Source organism: Apis florea, unplaced genomic scaffold (assembly GCF_048593485.1).
Source record: "Apis florea isolate Af1SG1 unplaced genomic scaffold, ASM4859348v1 contig_2350_pilon, whole genome shotgun sequence".
NCBI lineage: Eukaryota > Metazoa > Arthropoda > Insecta > Hymenoptera > Apidae > Apis > Apis florea.
The window spans coordinates 4,036,815-4,061,356 of NW_028256565.1; the positions used below are offsets into that span (position 1 = coordinate 4,036,815).

General features: G+C 40.4%; 1 protein-coding gene across 5 annotated transcripts in view; it reads left to right on the forward strand.

Moving 5' to 3' along the window:
* LOC100863464 (dynein regulatory complex subunit 7-like) overlaps positions 1-24,542 on the forward strand; it is a 117,980-nt gene that overhangs the window by 71,520 nt on the left and 21,918 nt on the right. The window contains exon 1 of one of the 5 annotated variants that reach the window (XM_086904657.1): positions 3,953-4,049. The exons of the other annotated variants lie outside the window; for them this stretch is intronic. Within the exon in view, the coding sequence (XP_086760783.1) occupies positions 4,044-4,049 (6 nt within the window). The 5' untranslated portion in view covers positions 3,953-4,043. Of the gene's footprint in view, positions 1-3,952; positions 4,050-24,542 lie in introns of those variants that run through there. 5 annotated transcript variants of the gene reach the window in all.

The window sequence follows — 24,542 nt, forward strand, 5'->3', positions numbered from 1 at the left end:
TCTTTCTTCCTCTTTCAATTTCCGTTCTCGTTCTTCCTTCCTGTCTTTCTTTCTTCCTTTCTTTCTTTCTTCATCCGTTCATCCGTTCTTTTGGTGCTCGTTTCTTGTTAAGACGAGCGGAACAACGACACCGACAAGGACAAAGATAAATAGAAAGAGAAAGAATAGTGGAGAGGAGTGAGAGGAGGGTATAGTTAGTGGTATGCGTAGAAAGAGGATGGGAAACACGCAGGGGGTGATGGTTTAGGATTGGAGGGAAGAGAAGAAGGTGGACGACGAGGGAAGGCGGTGACCCGCGGTGCCTGTCTGTCGTGCTGGCCGCGTTTCAGACCCGCACAGCTCTCCTTCTAGCGTGCCGCGTTATAACCACACCGTTGCCTCTCCATCTCCCTTCCTCCGTCTGTCTTTGGTATCTCCGTCTCTATTTTCCTTCGGATTCTCTCATCGTCCGTAGCGAGTTTCAGTCACGGAACGCGTGTGTTTCGTCCTGCGGGGTCGTACACGACGGAAGACGAATACGGAACGAGTTGAAAAACGGGACGAGGAACTAGAATAGAAGAGAACAAAGAAACAACGAAAATTGGTGATAGCACGCTCCATCCGATCACAGTGCGGTTCAAAGTATGCAGAGCTATCGAGAACGATGCGACTCGGTGACCGAAGAGGGCGAACGACGCGAGACAATCGCAATTCTCCGCTTGGCTCTGCTCTGCTTCGTTGGCACGTCGCGCCGCCGTGAGGTAGAGAGAAGAGCGCGTAGCGTTCGCGATCGGGAGAAAGAAGCACGAACGAGGAACCCGTTGGGAAAGAGAGAAAGAGAAAGGAAGATAGAGAGAAAAGAGGATAAAACGGCGAAGGAGAAGGTGGATAGGGTGGTTGTGGAGAAAGAAAGGCAGAGAGAGGTTGGCGCGAGGGAGAACTCCGGCGAGGTGGCGGAGGAGGAGAAGGAGGATGAGGTAGTAGAAGAGGAGTAGAGGAGAGCGAGGAGAGGACGGTAGGTAGAAGAGGGTGAGCCGCAGCAGCGGGCGACTGCGGCTCTGCGAGAGTATAGAGAGCAGGAGCGAGAGGAGTGGCGCGACGCGGACTGGTGAACCGTTGGGGACGAAAGGGGCGGGGGAGGTGGTTGGTGTGCGCGGCGGGGTGACGCGGAGGAGAGACGTAGCAGGGAGGACGGAGGTAATTTGAGCGTCACACGCCGAGCGAGCGAGCGAGCGGCAACGAACGAACGCCAGGCAACGTTATGTGCTACATAAAGAGGCTCCCCCTATCCTCCCCCTTATGTATCCAACCCATCGCGAACCTACGATGTGACGCGACCCATGTACAACGCGTCCCAAAAGTCCCGTGTTGCCTGCCTGCTGCCTGCTTCTGCCTGGCTGGCTGACTGACTGCCTGCCTGCCTGCCTGCTTGCCTGCCTGCCTGCCTGCCTGCCTTTGCCTGTCTCTCTGCCTGACTGCCTGCTAGTAGCCTGGCTCTGCTTCGTAACCCGGTGTGTCCCAGAGAGAGAACCGCGCTACTCTGTACCGGGATATATAGCGTATATGAGAGACCACGGGCGCTGGGCAAGCACTAGCTGGGAAATGGCTTTAACCCGGGTTATCGAAGAACGACGATGTCGACGACGACGACGACGACGACGACGACGGAACGAAACGAGGGTAGGAAGAAAGGAAGGAAGGACGAACGGACGGAAGGAAGACTGGTAAAGAGAGAAGATTACGAAATTTTTCAGGAGCAACCTATACTACAGTGAACACTGTGAAGGCAATGATGTTCTTCTACGCTGCCATAGGATACCGGTGAAAATCTTCCAACCAAAGAAAACGACCGCGTGGGTGTGGTTTTTGGCGGCAAAGCTTCTTCGAGACGTGTATCCGCAGTACGCTATACTTACGTATACCGATACAGCTCTATATACACACACACACACACACACACACACACACACACACACACACACACACACACACACACACACACACACACACACACACACACACACACACACACACACCTGTACGAATACGTTTCGTCGACGATTCGCATTCGCCGTCAAGTCTTCGCTAGTGTATTTTCGATGAGGACGCAAGCGGACGCTTGTTCCTCTCTTTCCATTCCTCGTTCTTGCCGCAGCTTGGTTTACCACTTTTGTCCGTCCTATGAGATTTTTCTTCAGAGTCAGAAGCGTTCATGCGTCAGCTGGTCGGTCGATATCGATCCATCTTCTTTCTAGATCGATCTTTCTTCGAATCTTTCTCAACACGCGCAACTCGTCATTCTTATCGGTGATCGGTTCATTCGAAGGAAATCGGCTCGAAGTATTTCTAGAACGATCCCCAGCTGGTCGATCGCCATTCAAAATTTCCGCGGGGCCAACTATTTTAGGTCACGGTATTTCGGCGATTCCGCCTCGATGGAACGCTCTCCTAGACTGGGAAAGAATGGACTCGGAGAGTCGTTGGAAACTCCACTCTGATATCTCCGAGTTCCATCCTTTTATATCTCGAATATTGGTATGTATATTAGTAGTAAGTATATTGCGTGATAAATTGGAATAATAGATAAGAATTTAAATATCGGATAATTTTTATTAATTTGGACAATTCAATTCAAAAATATATAATAACTGTTGAAAATCATTAAATTTTGAATAAAAATTTTCATGATAATTTATATAAAATAAATATTAAAATTGAGCGAAATAAAAATACATAAAAATACAATTTATGAATTATTTAATGTCATAAATGAAAATTTTATTTGAAAATATATATATATTGTTTTGCTCTCTCTTTAATATTAATAAATATCGATATCTGTTAAGATTCTTTCAATTTTATCTTTTCAAAGAAACTGTAAAATCAATAATCAAATACTTTCGCATGTCATAGAGATTGGTTTGGATATTAAAATAGCTATTAAAATGTAAATGCTTTGATTCTTACATAGACAATAAAGTTTTTACAATAATTTGATATTTTAATAAAAGAAAAAATAAATATAAATGACAATAATAACAACAATGAAAGAACTTATATTTTTTCAAAAATAAAAAAAAAATCACAATTATTAAACTTCTTAATCTTTGAATAGAGGAATGGTTCCGCCTTAGAAATGTGATTTATGATCAAACTCTAAGAATGATAATTTGTTTACCGAGCAAACCTACGAAGAGGGTTTCTCCCACTCTTTCATATTCTCCACGCTTTCTCCGTCATTCGTTCATGGTAGTATGTATATATCTTAGGACGCGAGTCGTATGAATTTCCATGGCACGATCGCGTCACGGCTCCGGCCACTTCACACCTGTTATTATTATAAAACTCTGTCGGGTAGCGTTTCCGGTATGCGCGTGCGCAATTGCGCTATAACATCGACAAAACGGTTGTCACGCGCGATTAATCTCGAACCGTTATCATTGATTTTGTTGAAGTATGAAGAATTAATTTGTTAGAATTAATTTTCAGTATTTTATATTTGTTATTCCTTCTTCGATTCTATTATATCGAGTATCGGAAATTGAACGCATGAATTATGTTAAAATTTTGACTTCAAACTTAACCTCAATCTTCATAACATGAAGAATCAAATTTCATCTCGATTCAACACGTATGAAAAACACGTATGTATTTTTTCATACAATTTGATAAAATTTTATTATATATCGACTTTTAAGATTTTATTATATCGTTTGAAATATTTTAAAATATTATTTGAATTATTAAGTTTAACGTATATTTTATTTCGAAGCAATTGGCAACATCAAAAGATTCGTTCAAATAAATCATAACTTGTCGAAAGAAAGATAAGTTATCGTAATGTTACGGATATAATAAATAATTTCATTTATTTAAATAAATAAATTTTGTATTTATAGATTTTTACTTGTTCTTTTTTTTCCGTTTATAAATTTATTAGTATTGTTCTTTGAATAGATATTGCAATTTATAGGTGAGAATGACGGAGATATAGAGCGTTCAATTCATGAAGTGGTTATGTTCGAGGTTTGATTAGATGTTTGTTTAGGCTGGGAATTGCTCGGATGTCGGTAAGTGTTTGAATTCATACGGTACATAACTTCTGGTTTTATTATGCTCGTAACCTTGAACGTCCTTGTACGATGAACCCATATATCACGCTACTCTCTGCAACTCGGGAACAAGGTCAGAGCATGTACATTTGCAGCAACTTCTTTTATCGCTTTCGCTTTCTGCGGCCGATGATCGTACTTATACCGCGATATTATATTTTGCATATTAACAATGTTATATTCAAAATATAATAATCTTTAATCGTATAATCGTGTGATCAATAAATTTTTCAAATTCATCGGTTTAATAAATAATTAAAAATCGATAAATTTTATAAATATCGAAAGAAAATTATATTTTATATCATTATTTAACAATTTTACTGAATTCTAAGAAGCCAATTTTCTATTATTTATTAAGTTATTTTTCTATTATCTATTTTTCAACAACGATACCACGATAATAAAAAGAAAAAATACAAAGAAAATAATCATTAGCCATACTCGATTCTAATTTTTGAGATAGATAAATAATTTTTCTTCCATTCTTCGACTGTTCCCTTCCTTTTTTGTTTTCATCCTCGTGAACAAGAAAGAAAAAGAAAGAAAATAAACGTTGCTCGATATCGGCCTCGACTGTCACGAAAATCCGGATTGGTCGCGGGGGCTGGCGATCGCATAATGGGCACGGGAGCGATGATAATGGGCGCGCGCAGCGTCTTTCGAAACTTCCTATCGGCCGGTGACGTCGTCGTTGTACATCCTGTATAAGTACATACGTATGTATGTGTGGCATCGAGTATCGGTATTAGGGCGGAACGAACAGAGGGTGTATACACGCGATGCTTGTATGTACGTCGCAAACCCACGCACACTTATGCACACCCACATATATCTATATACTCTTTCCTTGACGTGTGCATGTACATTACCGGCCAAAAATTTGAAATCACTTTCTTCTCGGCTATAACTATACAAAATCTTATGTAAATTTTGATGATCATTTGAAATTCTATGAACATTACTTAGACAATATAAAAATGTATTGTGGATATCACGAAGATATCTAGCTATCTTTGCACGATTATTAGTAAAATTATAAAAATTGTAAATGAAAAATTACCATAATGATTACAACTCTTTTCACTTTTTATACCACTTTCTTAAATATATCCACATCCATTCTTCATCTTAGCATTACATTCTAGTGCAAAAATTTACCGTTCGAATTTTATCAAGCAATAATTTTTCTTGCCGTGATAAATTTTTCTTGAAATTCCATCGTATAATGATAGTAGATAATAGAATTGGAATTATGAATTTTGTTCGATGATCGAAATTAAACAAATTCCAACTCATTTTATCGATTTCTCTTTCTTTCTAAGGTAACTTTTTCCCCGATTTCAAAAAATCGTATCAACTCACAGCGATTCGAAACTTTTGGTCGATAGTGTATATCCGCGATGTCGACGCGACATACACCGCGTTCCGAAAGGCTTCCTGCCATATTCGAGGAGATAGAGAGTACTACACATTCGTTGGTTACACACGCGATAAAGAATCGTTCGATGGGCGGTGGAGAGGGGCATAGACGAGCATTAACGAAATTGTTGTGGCGTCACCGATTCACCCACCCTCTGCACACACCGTCCCATACTCCTCATACTCGGGTCCCATTTTCACCCTCGTCGACGTATGTGGCATTCCTGAAGTCCTCGGCCGCGATATCGCCGTAGGGTTGATGAAATTGGTACGTTGATTAAATTGTTGCTCGGAGCTGTCGAACAGCCGCGACTAGCCGCGAGTGAGCGCGTGTCCGATCGAACGGCGTATACCACGATCGCCTACCCCTCCTCTCCCCTTCCTGTTCCTCGTTTAACGATGGATATTAATCTTAGGCGGAGAAGTTGAACAAAGTCGGTGATTCTTTCATTAAGATTGAATGGTCGATGGAGTTGGTTTCTTGTACGTTGAATGCAATGCTGGATAAAACGATTAACGATTACAATTGAATTTTAAATTGCCAATCAACGATTAACGATTAAAGCATTTTATTTTGAAGCTACGCAAGAATTAAGATATTTATAATAATCCATTGCGATTGACGATTAAAAATTCATTATAGAGAAAGATAAGAGGTTATAACGAGATAAAAAGAAATTCAATTTTTGAATTTGTAATAAGTATATAATTATAATTTTGTCTATTCGCACGCGGTTAATTGTTCGATCAACAAACATGAGGATAATTTGATACTCGTTAAACTTTCTCGATCCATTTCTTTTCTATGCTTTCGTAAAGACAAAGCATCACAAAGCATGACTTGATGTTAAAAGTTTATTTGCAAAATTGACGCTTTAAAAAATTGGGTCATTTTTTTTCTGTAAAAAGAAAAAAATATATATATATAACGCGTAAAGAAGAATTTTTAATTCATTTCATATATATCTTTGCTGTATCGCGTAATTAAGTAATTTTATATCAAATATAAAATTCAAAGGATAAAAAAGAAGGGGAAAAAAATTTCCTTAGCCGTAGAAAGAATCTGATAAGCGATTCAGTATTAACTTAAAAATTCGAGGCACGCGTTTGAAACACGCTGTATGAGGCGATCTTTATTAAAGTCGGCCCGGCTCGCTAAAGGGGATGGCAGATTTAAACCTTTCTCCACGAGCAAGCCATCGTACCAATTCTATGACCGCGTTTATATCATTCTATGCTCCTTCAACAAGTGGAACTTCAAAAAGAAGTTACAGTTAAACGACCAAGCTCCCGCCAACGTTTTCTCCGCAACCTTGTACCACTCACAGTCACCCATGAAACTTTTCGATTGTGACCTATGTTGCAACGAAAAGTTGAACATTCTTGCTCTTTTGTTTTTTTTTTTTAGAAGATAAACGTATCCTAACTTTTTATCCATGAAAAATGTTATCTATCCAACATATCACGTTTTATCAATTTATCCACTCGAAAAAACTAATAATCCAAATTTTCCTTCACCTCAAAATGAAAATTCCCTTCGAGAACCCTTGTAAAATTTCACAGAACAAAATTTTCAATTCTGATTTCGAGCGAACAAAATATATCGAACGATCTCTACTCGAACTAATTAATCGACGAGAAGACCGATATCCGGGACAAAATTTCCAGCCTCGAATATCCTCGCGAGATTACATAAATGCGGCGCGTTTATTCAAAGAGGATCAATCGTCCGGATAATCCGGCATCCGTTGAAACTTCCGGCAAAGTTTCTGCGAATCCGCAGCCACGTACGAAACAACGGAGAAAGAGAGGGAGAGGGAACGGGGAGGAGGATGGAGGAGGTGGAGAGCTCATGAATGAACGAGTACGCGGCAAGTTTCCAGCGTGCTCGAAACAACATGTACCGGGGATCCATTTCTTAGCGCGACAACGGGAACGGTCGCGCGACCGTTTTCAAACTTTCAAGGGCTGAAACTTGGTGCTGGTAATAGCGACTGCGCACACGTATACACACGTATGCATTGGGAAAAATTGAAACGTTCGCGCGATTCACGGAACGTAGCAACCATTCGGCAAATTATTTATCGCGTGCGACTTCCGGCTGAACCTATTTTGTTTCGTAACCGGTTGAATTTACGGAGGAGTTATTCTTGGTGTTAGGTCGAGGTCAAGCGGTCGAAAGTATTTTCGCTCCGGATTGGTCGGATCGGGTTTAAGGAGAAGCGTTTGGTTCACACACACACACACATATATATATATAAATTAAATGATATTGTTGATTTTTATAACGGATTTTTAAACGGATTTATTAATTTACTGTGTATAGTAAAAAAAAAAAAAAAAAAAAACAACGTTATTCAAATTTATACGATTTTCACATCCTCCCCATTCATAATTCTTTGAAATGTTTCATTCTCGACACGTTAACCTCTCATTCCGCGACTTTTTACCCACGTATATTGAAATCGAGCATTCGTTCCCCAACGCTCTGTCCCCAACATCAAAGCATCGCCCACGACTGACATTTGTCAATTCGCCGTCCCAAAAATCACGACTAAAATTCTAGTCGAGACAAAACTCAACAACGAATGCAACCCGCCCCCGTCACTACCGAGCCCACAGTCCATGTCCCGAATACGACACGATGTTATGATATATCTCGCGCAGTGTTAAAATTTTCGCCTACTCCCAAAGAAAGAAAGAAAGAAAAAAAAAATAATCCTCAATCCCCCCCCCCCCCCGTTAAACTTTTCCTCGTATAAATTCCTCGTAGCTTATACGCAGGGTTCGCACGACACGTCTTCCGTTGGACTTCCACCCGAAGATGGCAACATCCTCCTCGTGGGCGGGGGTATAAGGACGAATCACGGATCGCTTGTCGGTATTCGTGGCGCGGCGCACAAAGAGGATAGAAGGTTGATGGAAAGGTCGAGCGAGCCGGAGCACACGATGTCGTGGATAGGGGCTTGGAGGGGTGAGGGGATGAAGGAGGAGGCGGCCGCCGAGGCGGAGGGTCGCGCGATTAATTCGCAGAACGACGAAGGATATTCCCGCGGCTGGCCCCATATAAGCCCTCCTCCCTTCCCGAACCCTCCTTCGGCATCCCACCGGCTGTCTATTTCTCTCCCACCCTTCCACCCTCTCTTTCCCCAACCGTATGCCGTGTCCGCGGCATTAGGCGTCGATCTACCGAGATACGGAGATCGAGGCAACGGTGGTGCGCCTCTGGCCTCGTCGATGCCAGGCACGTCTGCCTTTTGGGGCGCTCCTCCTCCGCCTCCTTCGTTCCTTCCCTCTCCTCTTCCTCCTTCCTCATCCTCTATGTACGTGTACCCGCGCACATAGCGGACCAACGTTCATATATATATATACACACACACACACGTACATATACATAGGTATACATGCATATAGATCCGACCGAGAACGGTCTACTACACACTTCTAAGTCCGTCGCGCACACCCCTCGATTCGTTCGCGTTCAATCTCGTGCGTGTGCGCGCGTTCCTCGCGAACGAACGCGTCTCCCCCGTGGCGCGCCACGTATACCTTCGTATTCGTGTGTGTTCAACACCCATCTGCCATCCTAGTGTGCGCCGTGTGCACCTATAGATCCGCGGGGATCGGCACATAGCCGCGAGAACGTTTATGTAGCGCGCTGTCGGACGCGCGAGAGCTACCTAAACCGACCAGTGTCGTCGTCGTCGTGGAGTACATAGAAGCGGGCATAGGAGTGTGTAGACGCATATATACACGTATATACGTAGCGGGCAACTGTGCCGCGCCGCGTGGTTATATAAGGGGGAGCGAGAGAGAGGGAATAGTAGGGAAGAGGAGAGTCGAAGCGAAACGATGGTGGGAGGGGGGGGAAGCAGTGGGGCGCGGAGCCATGCGGCTTTATGTAGCGGCTGTGTGGAACACACGAGCGGTCGTCTCGGTCCGTCCGTCGGTCGGTCGTTGGGTCGGTCGGTCGGTCGGTCGGTCGGTCGCTCGTTCGTTCGTCGTTCGGTCGGTCCGTTGGTTCAGCCTGTGTACATATAGCGTTGGCCCCATGTAACGCTAGGGGGGTAGGACCGCGAAGCCGTTGGTCCTCTCCTTGTCCGACACGCGTTCGCTACCTGCGAGTCTGTCTTTGTCTCACCGTTCTCGTCTCGGTCGGTCGCGCGCTCGCGTGTGAGTGAGCACGCTACGGGCTTCCGCGAACCGGGGTCACTTATGTATATAGGAGGGGCGAGTCTCCACGGCTCTCTCTGCGCTACTACTCCTGCTGCCTCGCGAACTCGCCTGCAGACCAGATCCATAGTTAATTACCGGCCTAATCTCTATTCGCGATTGCCCGAAACCGCTCGTAAATCCGTATCGGTGTGTGCGTGCCAAGCGCCACCGCCGAACTATCCCTCCCTTTTCCCTTTACCTCCTTTTCCTCACCTTTCCTTCCTTCCTTCCTTCCTCTCTATCCCCACTCCGCCACTCACCATTTATCGCCTATCCTCCGCTCTTTCCAATTCTTCTCTTTCGTCCACGCTTATACTCGATCTCGCGTCCTCCTCTCCCTTCCTTTCTTCCTTCTGTCTCTTGTCTCTCTCTCTCTCTCTCTCCCTCCCTCCCTCTCTCTCTCTCCGTGACCGTGTTCGTGGCGCGACACGCGTAAAGATAGCGCGTCCGAATGCATCTGGGTCTCTGGCCATCGTTGCGGATCGCGAACGAAAGAAAGAGACCTCGGGCAGGGTATAAGGTTCGCTGTGCACGAGTGAGAAGATCGAACGCGCGGGGAAGAAGGGTGAGAGGAGAGAGAAGGGAATGTGGAAGGGAACGGTGGAAAGGAGGGGGCGAGAGGTCTGGCGAGAACGTATACGCGGCAGGATCGATCCCCACGATCGATCGCAGCGATATATACCGTTAAGAGGGAATCGGCGAGATCGGCGTGTTCCGGGCTCGACCCGCCGCGCTTCCGGTCACGAGGAGCGAACCACGCTCACTGAGGAAGCAGCCTTTACTCGTCTCCTCTCTCTCTCTCTCTCTCTCTCTCTCTCTCTCGCTGTCCTTCCCTCTTCCGTTTTGCTCGGCGCGTCGTCGTTTCGTTTGGTGACTGGCTAGCTCGGGTTGGTTGGTCAGCTCGTCGTTTCTCGAGCTCACGTTCCTTTCGACGAACGATTCCGTGCGAAAACGCACGACCGACGAGCCGCGGAACGGGTGGGCTTCGTTTCTCTTCGGACCGAGTAGTGTGTCTGGTCGTCGCGTTTCACGGAAAAGGGGAGTAACAAGAATCCTCTTGGAAATTTGGTCCGTGAACCGAGCGACCGCCTTTCTCGTCTCGTGGACGGATTAAAGAGGAAACCGGTCGTCGCTCTGTGCCACGAGCCGCGACGATCGCCGCGTTCCTCTTCGCTCGATCGATTATCGAGCCGAGAGTGCCTGAGCTGCTGTCTCGTTTCTGAAGGGATCAGTTTCGAGAGGAGGAAGAGTAGTGTGTTGGCGTTTTTTTTTTTTTTCTTTTCTTTTTTTATTTTTTTTTTTATCGACTTGCAAAATGGTTTATGAGACGCGTGCTTTTTCACAGAGGATTCAGAGGGAAGGGATCTTGATGAATTTTTCCAACGATGGGTCTTTTAAGCATCGAGTGTGTAGTTACGGTATAACGCGTAAACGTAGGTTGAATATTGTTTACGATAAGTGCGCTCGTCAATGTAATTTGAATTAACGGGAATTATATGAGATCCTTGTTCGTTTGTGAAAAGATGTGTCTTGTATTGGATAGAGGATAATAAATATTTTTTTAGACAGGACTCAATGAAATATCTATTCAATTGAAATTGTGAATGAAATTCCAGAGAGAAAGAGAGTGGAGAACATAAATTTTCATTATACTATAAAAAATATATATTACGCATTTTCACCGTTTTTATAAATATAGAAAGAAAATAAATAAGGGAAAAAAAAAAAATACCTACAAGTATCGATATATCCTTTTCATCTTTTAAAAACGGAAAACGAACTTTTATCTGTTTATCCGGGATAATACTTTTCTACGCTTAAAGTAAAATTTCAAAAGATGGAGACACACAGTTATGTAAGTTCCAAGTGACACGAAGATTATAGAGTTAATTAAAAAGCAGCAGTTCAAGCCATCGACGGCTCGAAGGCGGATTCGCTCACGCGAGCGGCGCGTAATCGATCTTTTTATAATCGATTAAGGCGGACGACGATCGGGTCCGACACAGGCGGGTCTGGCTCTGGCGACCATTGGCCGCGAGGCCGCCCCGTAGAATCGATCCCCGCTGACCCTTCTCGAAACAGGGTCACGCGAGGGATATTTCGAAATCGAGCCGCTGCTAGGAAGCATCTCAATTCCGCGAAGCCCTCCGCCCTCCAATTCTCTCTCTTTCTGTTATCTTTCTTTCTCCTTTTCTATTTTCTTCTCACTTCCTTTCATCATCCTCGTCGTGTGTATTTCATCCATTAATAGAGATCGCGACGAAAAAAGTTTTTCGATTGTGCAACAGTGTTCCGTTGAGGAGTTTTAAGTATTAAGAATCGAGTAAAGAACGATGAGAAAGCTGTTACGTGTGATTTTATTATCAATATTCCGAATGTGGAAATCAAGAGTTTCGTGAAAAAAGAAATTTCTTAAAATTTATAGTTTTATTCATTTTCGATATTCATATATATCTTGTGAAAAATGGAATATTGATATTATTTAGAAATTTTACGTATCCATCGTGCGAATTTCAAATCATCTTCTTTCCTGAGAATTTCGAGATTTAATTCTATCAAAATCCAATTGTTACGTCTTTCCTGAGATTCTAACTTTTGTAACCATTTAACCTTCCCTGTAGTCATTCAAATCCCTATCCTTATTTTCTCCATACTCTATCGCAAACATATTTTTTTCTTTGTTACTACCTTTGTTACTTCCTCCTAAGAAATTTCAATAACTCGAAGACAAATGAAATTATAATTAGAAAAAAATTATAAAAGAAAATATGCAATTACAAATTTTATTTTCGAATTATAAAATTTAAAGCAATTAAAATTTAACGATCCAGAATCGACGCGATTACTTTCTACTTTCAGAAAATCGCGAACCAGTTTCGTAAGGCGACAATCATTCGAGCCTGTCATGGGTTGTGTGTAAGAAACAAGTCAGAGTTATTAGCCCTTTTCGAGGCGATTTCCAACAACGGTACCGAGCAGTGCCGCGTGTCCACTTTCTCCGAAATCATCGCCGAGCCGCTCATTACGCTCGATATATCGTATCCCGTTTCTGCTCGTTTTATTCACGGACCATACTTCATTTATTCCGTCATGTCCACGATCGCATACTGCATCCGCACGAGTTAGTTCCGCGATTAGAACGGAATCTAACGATGCGAGAAGAACGCTTCTGTTCCTAGCTGTTGTTTCTTCGTCAAGCACCACTAGTCCAAAGGAACAATCTCGAATGTATTATCTCGAATCTGATGTATCATCGCGTTTTTCAGAACAATAAAGGAAAGTAGAAAATGTACAAAATAGATATCAAGTATAATTAAAAAGTATTTATAATACTTTTAGAAAAAATTAATTTCCTATTTTTTGTATATTTTTCTTATATAAATAAACATTATCGAATTAAATCTTTCAACTCTCAAGATTACGATGGCTATTATATCGCGTGATGGAATCTATATACAAATCGTACGAAAAAAAAAACAACTCTCCTAAACTCTTAAGATTTCACAACTTAAAGGACGAAGAATCAAGTCCAAGTCCTTGAGCACACGGACATCGACCGAAGATGGTTTGTGTCATGGCGCGAGAGAAGAGCCGCGCGCGCGAAGAAGAAGAAGAAGGTAATGGCGGGTACGCGAACCGTAGCCGTGTGCCCTGGCCAGTCGGTATCTTCATCCTGGATCGTCAACGGTACGGAGAGAGAGGCCGGCCACGGGGGAAAAGAAGTCGGCCACACCTCGAGCGGTCCGCGGGCAAAAACCGAGCCACGCTTCGCTGCCCGTTCCTTTGACAAATACGTCGCGCGGAACGACTCTGTGTGCCAACCGTGCGAGCCAGAGACTGTCCACCCGGATGGCCGAACAAGAATCGATCTGGGGTGTTACCCGTCGTGTGCTCGATTTTCTAATTGGAAAGGATCGCATCGGACACCGAGGATGAGTTGCGAGCTGTTCTCTAGTTCGCGTCAACCTGCCTTATCGACTAGTCACCTTGTTCCACAGCCCCTACTAATTAGAACCACGCGTAAAAATTTCAATTTTCCACGCGATGTCATCGGATATTTGTTTTTTTACCGTCGAATTATTAAACTAATTTGATTCGAATTGAATCGATTTCTTAGATGTCTCATGATTTTCGAAATTTTTATATCGGTAAAATTAATACCGATTTTCTCGACATATAAGAAAAATAATTATTTTTCGTATTTATTTATTTATATCGCATCAGTTGTATTTGTATTTAAAATGATATTACGAGTCGATTCTAATGTTAACTTCGAAATTCGAATTCAAATTTGTTCAACTCCCAATTCAAATTCAAATACAATCTTAAATGTAAGTACAATCAGATATGCAAACACCGAAATCCCCTACAATTACCTTGAAAACCATCCTCAGAATCAAATCAGAATCCAAACAATTCTTAAATCTATCGACAAATTCGCACGATGGAGAATAATTTCACCGTCCACTTTTCTCGAGTCGAATCATTACCCAACGCTTAACGATCTCCACGCACTGTTTAACCCTCGTTTATTCGTCCATTCTCGCGACTTCTCGTCACCAATCGTGGACGCGTTTCCGTGTCAGCCGATTCAACCGATTCCCACGATCCTCGTCTCTCTATCGATCGAACGAACTAAAAAAGTACACGGGCGATACGCGAAGATAAGAGTTTATGCGTAAACAATTCAAGACGAATACAAACAGTGTCTGGAAAGGACACGAAACTCTATTCTCGTTTTATTTTTGCCTACGACGACAAAAATATAAACAAAAACAACGCGCAAAAAATGAAGAAAGATCGAGAGAGGTTGAGTATTCGAAGAAATTTAAGATGCCTCGTGTTTTGGTGTGACGTTACTAGTTTCAAGTGGGGGGAGTTTTCAAGAGGGGATTTCCTACTGGTGGTGGGGATGACGGTCGAGCACATATCCGCGAGAAGAGCTCGAGCGCACAGGGAATAAATACGTAATCGGGGATTTTCGTTAAGTTCGGTTTCGAAACGTCGATTCTCGAGAGCGGGCAGAGGCGGAGGAAACGATCGATCCCAGAGCAATCCCCGTCGACATTTTGTCCGCAGTGAAACGCGTGTACCGAGCGCATGCAGCCGGGCCAACCATTATAGAGGACGCGTATAAGACATGATCGTGCTGCGGTAGGGTCATGCCTAATAAACCAGTAGCCGGCAGTTACTGGCATACGTCATTGTACAGTTGCCCGGTTTCCACGCCGATTTTGGACCGCGCCTATCAGAAATAACCCGCGAAGATAACCTTCGACGAATGTATCAAAATCGATGATGATGATCTCTTACGAGATTGATATTGTTGACAGGATCGATTAAAGCAATAGAGATGAGTTCAAATTTTTCGTTCAACATTTAAAATACCGTTCAAATAATCGTATCGTGTTAGAAATTTTTCAATGATGCGTTTATTTAGAATCGTAATCTTTTATGGTTCCTCTTCTATATTTATATATTTATTTAAACGTCAATAAATTTCTTAACCAATTCAGAGATAAATATATTTCAATATATTTCATATAGATTACTTCTTTCATATTAATTCCGTTAACCGTGAAAAATGAGTCGATTCATTATGCAAATTATCGATAATAATAATTTACTTTCTTACCTTTGTTTTAACGGATCATCATATTGGAATTATTTATTGCTAAATATTTGACATAAATTACATTATACTTATTGTTAAACGTGAATATAATACATGTAACAAAGATATTTCTTATAAATCTCCCCTCTTATAAATAATAACCTCTTGACAAAAAAAAAAAAACAAATAAATAAATAAAAATAAAAAATAAAAAGCGTAACAAGATCAATGGAAAACAAAATCTTGACGAATGGATTGTACTATGTGACATATACTGGAATGATTGACTTACGGTTTGCCCTCGTCACAGGCTGTTCCAATTTCTCGAGGAATTCCAACTTCAAGAACTCGTATTCCGCGATTACCCCCCTTCCGGCCACTCGACTCACCTCTCTGCTTCGAAACTTCAATTGAATCTGCAATCTTTCGATAAGTTCTCACCCCCTTCGGTTCCATGGTTGAAAACACTCGGCTAACGATTATTACGGTTTATGAACGGTACACGATTTGGAAAACGCTTTACGAGTTTCGTTCCGCGCTACGTCACCATTTCACTGTGCTCTTGTTTTCCCTGGAAACTTTTCAAGACACATTCAATAGATATTCCAATTTTATCAATCTTTGAAAAAAATCTTCGAATTTTATTGTTCGATGATATCTCAGAGATAAATGTAAAACTACTTTACACAATATAGTCAGGCTCGATGAGCCATATGAATTACGAAATTTTCGAAATCCGCGGCGAAAGAGAGACGTCCTCCTTCGATTCTCCTTATCCGCGCTCATTAAGTCGATTTTGATCGCGCTTTCGAATTCCGAGAACACGCGACTAAACGAGCCTGAATAATTCAACGAATGAATACTTTTTACCGTGGAACGGCGTTAATCTATCGGGCGAAACCTGTCTCGAAACAACAAAATCCATCCTTCGTCTTATATTTTTTTTTTAAATCTTAAAACAAGATTCTAAATTGATTCGAGTAATTGTTAATTTTTGTAAGTTTAACGCAGTTTAATTTCAATTATACATTGATCGATTTGATCTTAGAAGGTTTATTCTTCGATCTTTTAAAAGGATCGAGATGAAATCAGAATAATTAAATTTCGAAGTTAAAATTATGAAGAGGAGAAGAAACGCAATGTTTTAATGAAAAAACTCAAGATGAAGAAAAAATGAGTGTAAAAGGCGAGAATATTTAATAAGTAGCGAGGATAAAATGGCGGGAAAGGCGGTTATAGAGGGTGGAAGAAAAGCAGGGTACTCGAAGCTGCTTTGCATAGGTATGTCGTACCTTGACTAGGATTCGTAAGACGCATAAATTTCGCGGCGACGCTCACGGAGATCCGCGCGATTCACGAGCGCGACGCGCGGCACGGAATTTTCATTAAGGCTGATTTCATTTCGCCGCCTAGTCCTCTGCCTGCTTCGAGCCGGAAAGACGACTATCGAGAGCTCGTTTCATGGATTTGTGGCGGTACGGATAACGAACACGAAAACTATTTATTTAATTCTCCCTTTTTTCGGAAAAAATTAATAATAGTTTTAAAGGAAAAAAACTTAATTTTTTATAAAAGAAAAATAAAAAGAGGAAGAATTAAAATTGTAAGGAAAAATTAACAAATAATAGTTTATACAATGATAATTCCTTTCACGTGGTTGTAATATGATTATTTTAACCATCTATGTAATATTCAAATTTAAAGAAAATGTCTAAAAATCATATTGGCGATGATAACTCGATAATTACCTCCTGAAATCATACATACGTGACAACAATTGTCAAATTGTTAGGAGATTATTTAACGATAAAAAATCATGTTTAAATCACAAGTTAGCCAAAACAGCTAGATTATTTAAAATTTCATTTATGTTCTTCGTTCTTTACGTCTTTCAAAGTATTTAACAGAACCTGGAATTTGCAGTTTAAATTAAATTCTAAAAACTACTATGTATTTATTCGTTATAATCTCCTAGTGTATTTGAGCATTTATTTATAAACAGCATAAAATTCCTTAAATTCTTAATTTCTGATCAGACAACGCTGATCGTAGAAAATAACAATGTGACGAAAACGAATCGAGAACTCGAGCATTTAAAAAAATTTATGATCCTTATCTCTTCGTGTGAAATTATTCGCTTCACTGGGTTCAAGGGGAATTCGCCGGGTAGTGGGGATAACTGCCGACCGATATATGATATATTCGCGAGAATATTCGTTACATTGGCCGAGCATATAACAAAAATATATACCGTTCGAACTGCTACGAAAATCATGAGATTGATCACGTTTCTCGCCCTGTCGATTCTCTTCGACATATATCCGAGGCATCTAAAACTCGTGAAATCGCTCGTTGACACGAATATACCCGCGAAGGTTACACCGAATCCGAGGCCTTGGCTCGTGGACGCGCACGGATTTTGAACTTGGCTACGGCCACGATCCCCGTTCCACACCAAGACACGTGTTTCGCAAGAGGTTCCCGCGGCTCGGTGGAATTTCGTCGTCGTAGCCGCGGTCCGCGTTCTCTCTCGTGACGAGGTTGCGAAACAGGAAGCTTGAATTTCGATAATCTCCCCGCCTTTTTTCTTCTTCCCCCCCTTCCCCCCTCTCCCCTCCCCCTCCCCCTCCTTCCTCTCTTTCTCCGTCTTCTTTTCTCTCCTCTTCTTTTCGCCTATCCATCTTAGTCCCCCACTGACCAATGACGCTCTCTCTCGGTGTTTCGAACCGGTGTCTCGCTCGGTGAGCGACCGTGGTTCGGTGAAAATGGATCTCGCGTCGTCGCCGATCGTCGTGGTTGTTGTCGTCGCGGCGGTCGAACGACACCGGTCCCTTTCACCTCGCGGAATTCAGTTTTCATCGAACACGAACACTGCTCGGTTTCAATTTTTTTTTTTTTTTTTTTCTATTTTTTTCTTTTCTCTTTTTTTCCCTTTCTTCCCGTACCATTCAGATATAACATTTCACTTATTTTTTAAGTATATAAAATTGAAGGAACATCGATAAAATTGAGAAATAATACATATCGTTTAAGCATATTATACAATTAATAAATATTTAACTCGAGAAATAAACGATACACGATAATGTTTAATTTGATCGTTTCATCAAGATTTTCATTAACGGAATCGATATCTGTATATAATGAGACGAAATTTAATGGATATGTTAAACCGAAACACAAAGAAACATTTTATATTCATCAACTCAATAATACGTAATGATAGATTTTTCATTTGGCTCGCAGTTTGATGTTGGTTCTTTCGTCTTTGTTTTTAGCACGTGCATCAGGGGCTTCCTTTCACGCTCCAGACAATCACCGTGTCACTGTTCGCACGGTATTCAGCCTGTCATTCGCTTCATTTACATAACAGTCGGTGTAACGTGCACTCGAATTCGCTCACCCTTGCTTGCATGAGCCGCTCGCTCATTCATCACGCGGCTCCGCGTGCTTGCCGATGGATATCAAATCGATTAGAGTCTGCTAGCAGTTATTCCAGCCTTAAAAACAGATCATCTGGAATCTTGAAATTCTTATGCATCACTTATAACTAAATAATTAACACGTTTGCGATGATATTTTATCCGTCACGTGCATTCCAGCCATTCTGTATAAATAACTTCGTACATATCGGTCATGCGCTGCATAACATAGCATAATCACGATTTCAGAGAAAAAATACGATTCTCAATGTTTTAAATTTAAAAAAATTGAAGAGAATTTTTTATGCAATCTTTTTATATATAGTGAAAATTTTTTATTCGATTACTATAATATATTACTCGTGAACCATATGGCAAGGAACGTGCAACAAAAGCTTAAAAAGTACTTAGAAAAATGTGGAATCTCTGACCTAACCTATTAGAGTTCTAGTAACTTTTTTTTTCCACGTTGATCGCGACGGAAATGGCGTCTTAAAGCCTAACCTAGCAGCGGAGCAAACATTCTATTTCGATACGGATGAGCTCGTTGGCGATTCGCGAGATAAGCCGCTTCAATTTCGTTTTTCGTTTGCTTTCGCACGATACCAAATCATCATCTTTCTCATTTTAAATAATGATTATAAGTACGTTAAATACTTACAATATTATATCATCAGATTCAATAATATTTTAATTGACACAATTTTTATTTTCTAAAGAAAACAATCATTGATTAGTTAAATCTTGGAAAATTATATTGGAAAAATTAAATGAGATTTCAATCGAAATCTCGAAATTAAGGAGACCAGCTGCTTGGAAATTTCGAATTCCGGATCGACGTGTTGCGTCGTGTCGCGTAGTGGCCAGGATCCCGCGAACCGCGCCACTTTCCAGCAATTATCGAAGCAACGGAGCCTCTCTCGGCGTGGATCCCACACCGGCTTCAATTTGTAGGCTGGCATTAATTCAATTGCCCCGGCGACAGTTACCAAGGTGGTATACGTGTGGGCGTTTTATCGCCTCGACGGTTATACGCGTCCGACACTCTCCTCTCTTTTCAACTCTCTCTCTCTCTCTCTCTTTCCCTTTCCCTAACACTGTACCCCTCACGTACATCGCTATCTTGCTTCCTCGTTCGATTCACTGCTTCTGTTACGCGTCGATGCGATACTCGTTCCGCGTTCCACGCTGCGAGGTGCTTCTCGGTCGCGTCAATTCGACGGAACACGAAAAATTCACTACTCTCTCTCCAATTGTTTTCCCTAGACTCGCGTTCTTTTCGGAAAAAATTCGGATTTGTAACGCACGTTATTTTGAGAGGAGTTTGGAGGCAAATTGTTGCGAGTAAAAATAGAATTTCAAATATTAAGATTTTTGGAAATGGAATGTCAAGATTTCAGGATCTTTTTATAATTAGAAAATTGGAAGATTGATTTTATTTAAGTAATATTTTTTAAAATAACATTATAGTATATTCGATGATTGAATTCTAAAATTTTTTTTTTTGATGTAAGATTAATTAACTGCTGTATTCTTCTTCACTTTTCTCATGAAATTCTTATTATATCCAGAAGATTTAAAAAAAGAAAAATTTTTCGTAAGGAAAAGTAACGGCTGATTTCTATCTTTGTACTAGTAGTGGTACACTGGTAAAAAATCATATCGATCGGAATTAAACATTATAGATCCGACATTCATCCGTGGCAGCCGTTGACAATGATAAAGGAATTCCTGTAAGAAGGCGGCGTGGAATTCCGATCGAGAGTGATTGTACGGTTTTTCGCGATGATGTGCGCGCATGCGTCACAGAAGCGGCCTGAAGTAGGCCCCGAGCGAACTTCGTCTCCGTTGACAAATTACATGGGATCGGATCGGTCAGCTGGACGCGGTCTATCATCGTGACGAACCGCGATAACTTGATGATGGGTAAATGCACGGCACAACGAGCCCAATATAGTAATACTATTGTGGTATATCACCGTGAACGATGGTGAACGAGGGAAAAAAAACATTTTCACAGTGTCGTGAAAACGATCGTCCATTGATTTTTTTGCTGGAACTAAGTGTCGCAGGTATATAAAACAAGAGAAGGATCAATTTTCTTAATTATTTTATGTTCGTAATAATCTTATCAATTCTGTCGAATCGCTATGTTATTCGTTGTATTGTATTAATTAGAATGGTTACTAAAAAAATTTGGATTATTGCAAAAAAGATGGGGAGTGGAGAGTTTCTTTAAAATGTGCCAAGGTCATAGGAAAGCGGAAGCTAACGGATGAGAAATGCAAACTTTGAAAACGCCCAGTAAATAAAGTTCGTAGAAATAGATGTCTTCGCTTTCGTTCACACTGTGTAACTTCTACTTTCTCGTGACCTTGACAAATTCTTTTCCAAATTGTTAAACTTTGAAATCGTTCTTTTAACCTTTTTTTTTTTTTTTTTTTTTTTAACAACACCGATTTTTACACAACAACAATTTAATAATTGTAATCGTATAAATTTTAATTTTAAAAATATTTTAAAAATATACTTCTTCCTTTATAAGTTATAATTTAAATTTTTTTTACACGACTTACTTATGATTAATCAATTTTAAAATATCAGATAGAATGGAGAAATCGCGAAAAAGTTTGGCGTCTATCGCGTAGAAGCGAGCATCTAAAACGACATCAAAGAGTCGCTCGCGTATTTGCTTAGAAAGCTGAGGATAACAGAGAAACGTCGTTGGCCAGCTGCTATCGATGTTTGTTAAACTTCAAAGCTGCTGGGAGCTGACGTCATTGAGGATTTGTCGTAGGGACAAAGTGAAGGGTTCGAGAAAGTGTAACGCGTTGCTACTGTGTGCGTATTGCCCAGTTTCCCTCTTTCGTCGATATTTCAGACCTAATACCCGGACATCGTGTTAACATGAAACGGAAAAAATTTACGAAATAAAAAGGAAGAAGAAAAAAAAAATGTAATATTGGATAAAGCATTTAATTTTATAAAAAAAAAAAAAAAAAAAATGCAATCGATATACGTACGAAAATGCTTATTTAAAAAGTTTATTACAAAAAGCACTTTGTCATTCAATGTTTCTTAAACATCTTGTCAATTATCCCTACTTCGTCGTGTGCAACTCACAATCAGTATCTCGCATGAATAACACGAGTAGCGGCAAGTAAAAAGAGAAATAAACACAGAGGAGCAAAAAGAAAACAAACAGTGGAAAAAAAGAATAATAAACTGGCAGTCGATAAAGAGAATAGAACGATAAGAATCTGTCGAGAGTCGTCCCGGGCGCAGTAAGCAACAGTGGAATCGTGTATTAAATGCCGGCAAAAAGAGGCGAACGACAAGGGAAATATATCTTTCTGGCCTGTCAGGATACATTTGTCACGTTTGTCCGCTATTTTATCCCATTATTGCTTCCCTCTCGGTTCTACTCTCTCTTTCTACCGGTTGGAGAAAGATTTAAAGGTAAACACTCGGAAAGTTTTCATCTTTCTCTCTTTCTCTTTCTGTTCTCTCTCTCTCTCTCTCTCTCTCATAATTCCAGACTTCTGACGGTTCGCCAGAGAGGGATACTACGATTATTCGTGCAATTTGTTTAAAACAGTCGATAATAAAAATCATACCGTGATAAATCGATAAGCTGCAAAACAAAAAGGAGAAGGAATAAAGAAGGAAAGAATAAAGAAAAATCTACGAGAAAGATCCGTCATCACATCGTTCTACTCGTGCAGAATATTACGATTCAGTGACGTCTGTTAGGACAGTTCCGCTTTAAAAAGAATACTTTAAAAGCCGGAGGGTTTATAACGGGCTGGGGTATATAGCACGGCGTATAGTATAGGGAAGGAAGAACTACATATAGAGGTGTAACGAGCAGAACTCAACTCACGAACTCACTCCCAGTTTTTAGTGGCAACTTGTTGCTCTATGCCCATTCATACGGCTCTAACTCCCATTACGTCACGTCACATCAACTTATAATAATGGTAATAGCAGGACCGTCTGCGAAACCCGAATTCGAAACACGATTATTCCTGTCCACGAAACTGGCTAAATGTTTTCCCTCGTCCTGGTAAATTAACCTTCGCACTTTTTCGTACATTTATACATGAATACTGTTCAATCATTTGTACAAATTTAACCGACCATTTTTTTTTCTTATTCCTTTTTTTATTTAATTCAGTTTATACTCTTTACTTTCTTTACTTTCCTACGCTTTTAAATGTACTTTTAAATTTATTTCTCCTTTTAAATGGATCATATCTTTTAACTTTTAATTATTGATTATTACTTTTGAATTTTTATATTTCTTGAATCAAATTTTATTTCTAACTTATATTTATGCTTTTTATATTATTTTAACGTAATAATAATAATAATAATAATAATAATTTTTAATTAGTGTCAATTTTTAAATTGTTAAAATTTATCGAAAAATTATTATTTTCTTTAAATCTAAATTCAATCGAATCTTAGACAAAGCTCATGTTTCGCAGAGCAAGATATCTTCTATATATTCAATTATGTGGATAGATGGATATATCATATTAGGATATTACTATTTACGTAACATTATATTTTCCATTGATTTGTTCGTAAAGCTATTGCAGTACATGCATAAAACGATATGGTAATCGGTCTCTCTTAACTTCACTAGTGTATGCTATGAATATGCGCGGTTTCAAACGGCCATAGATGACACGCGTTAAAAGAAGTACGGTATTTACACCGTGTAAATCTAAGAATATTAGCAAGCTACTGACATGTTCCGCATTCTCATCTTCGAACATTTCGACATCATTCGCGTCTTAAACCACTTCTTAATGTAACGACGTAATGAACATCGTGAAAAAAACACAAAAAAAAACATGTTCAAATATATTTTTACATAATGTTACACATTAAGAAAAAAAAAAGGTAAATATTTCGTTTCACGTAACCTTGTACACGCTACAGGTTGTTTGCATTTTACTTTTCATATCCGTTGTCATACACTTCTTTAATACTGATGCATACACTTGTTATATAGGGTGATTCTGAAACAGTGGATTGTAATAATTCTTCTCAAGTTCAAGTTTTTTCTTTTAATTTTTAAATATATATATCTTAATTAACTTCGATTTTGGTAGCTAATTTTAGGTTAGATTTAGTAGTTTTTAAATAGCTAAAGAAAAAAAAAAAAATACAATTATAGGTTATTTAAGCGTTGGTACGTGGGTTCTTTGGTGGCCTTGAACAAGCAGTTTGTCCGACGCAAACAACACCCGTACACCGCTTATTACGCGTAACTTTATCTGGCTCGCGATCGTTCGTCACGAGACCGTACTTGTGTCCTGGAACTTTATTACGAACGCGTGTATAAACGCGTATACAAACGCTTGAACAGGCGCAAAGGAAGAACGAAGTGGCTGTAAACGAGAAATCGTCTGCCGTGTATCGTGCGTTTAAACGGCTTGGTTGGTCGGTGTAAACGGCGTGGTTTAATTTGAATAATAAGCATGGATACGTTAACGATCCCATCGGTCAGGTTCACGAAAGATTTTCGCGACATGCAACGATCTCCTGACTAAATCTGCATTCTAAGATCTAAATGCTTTCGATTTAAAATTCGTCGCCAAAAATCTCATTTTTAGATTACATTTTTATTGAACGAAAAAAACAGAAGATTTTTGTTGAAAAAAAAAAAACTCCTCGTTACGGAATCTTTTAATAATAAAAACAAAATATTCGAAACACCGATAAATTTTATTTTATCAGATGTGTAATAGTATTTTCGAAAGTGTT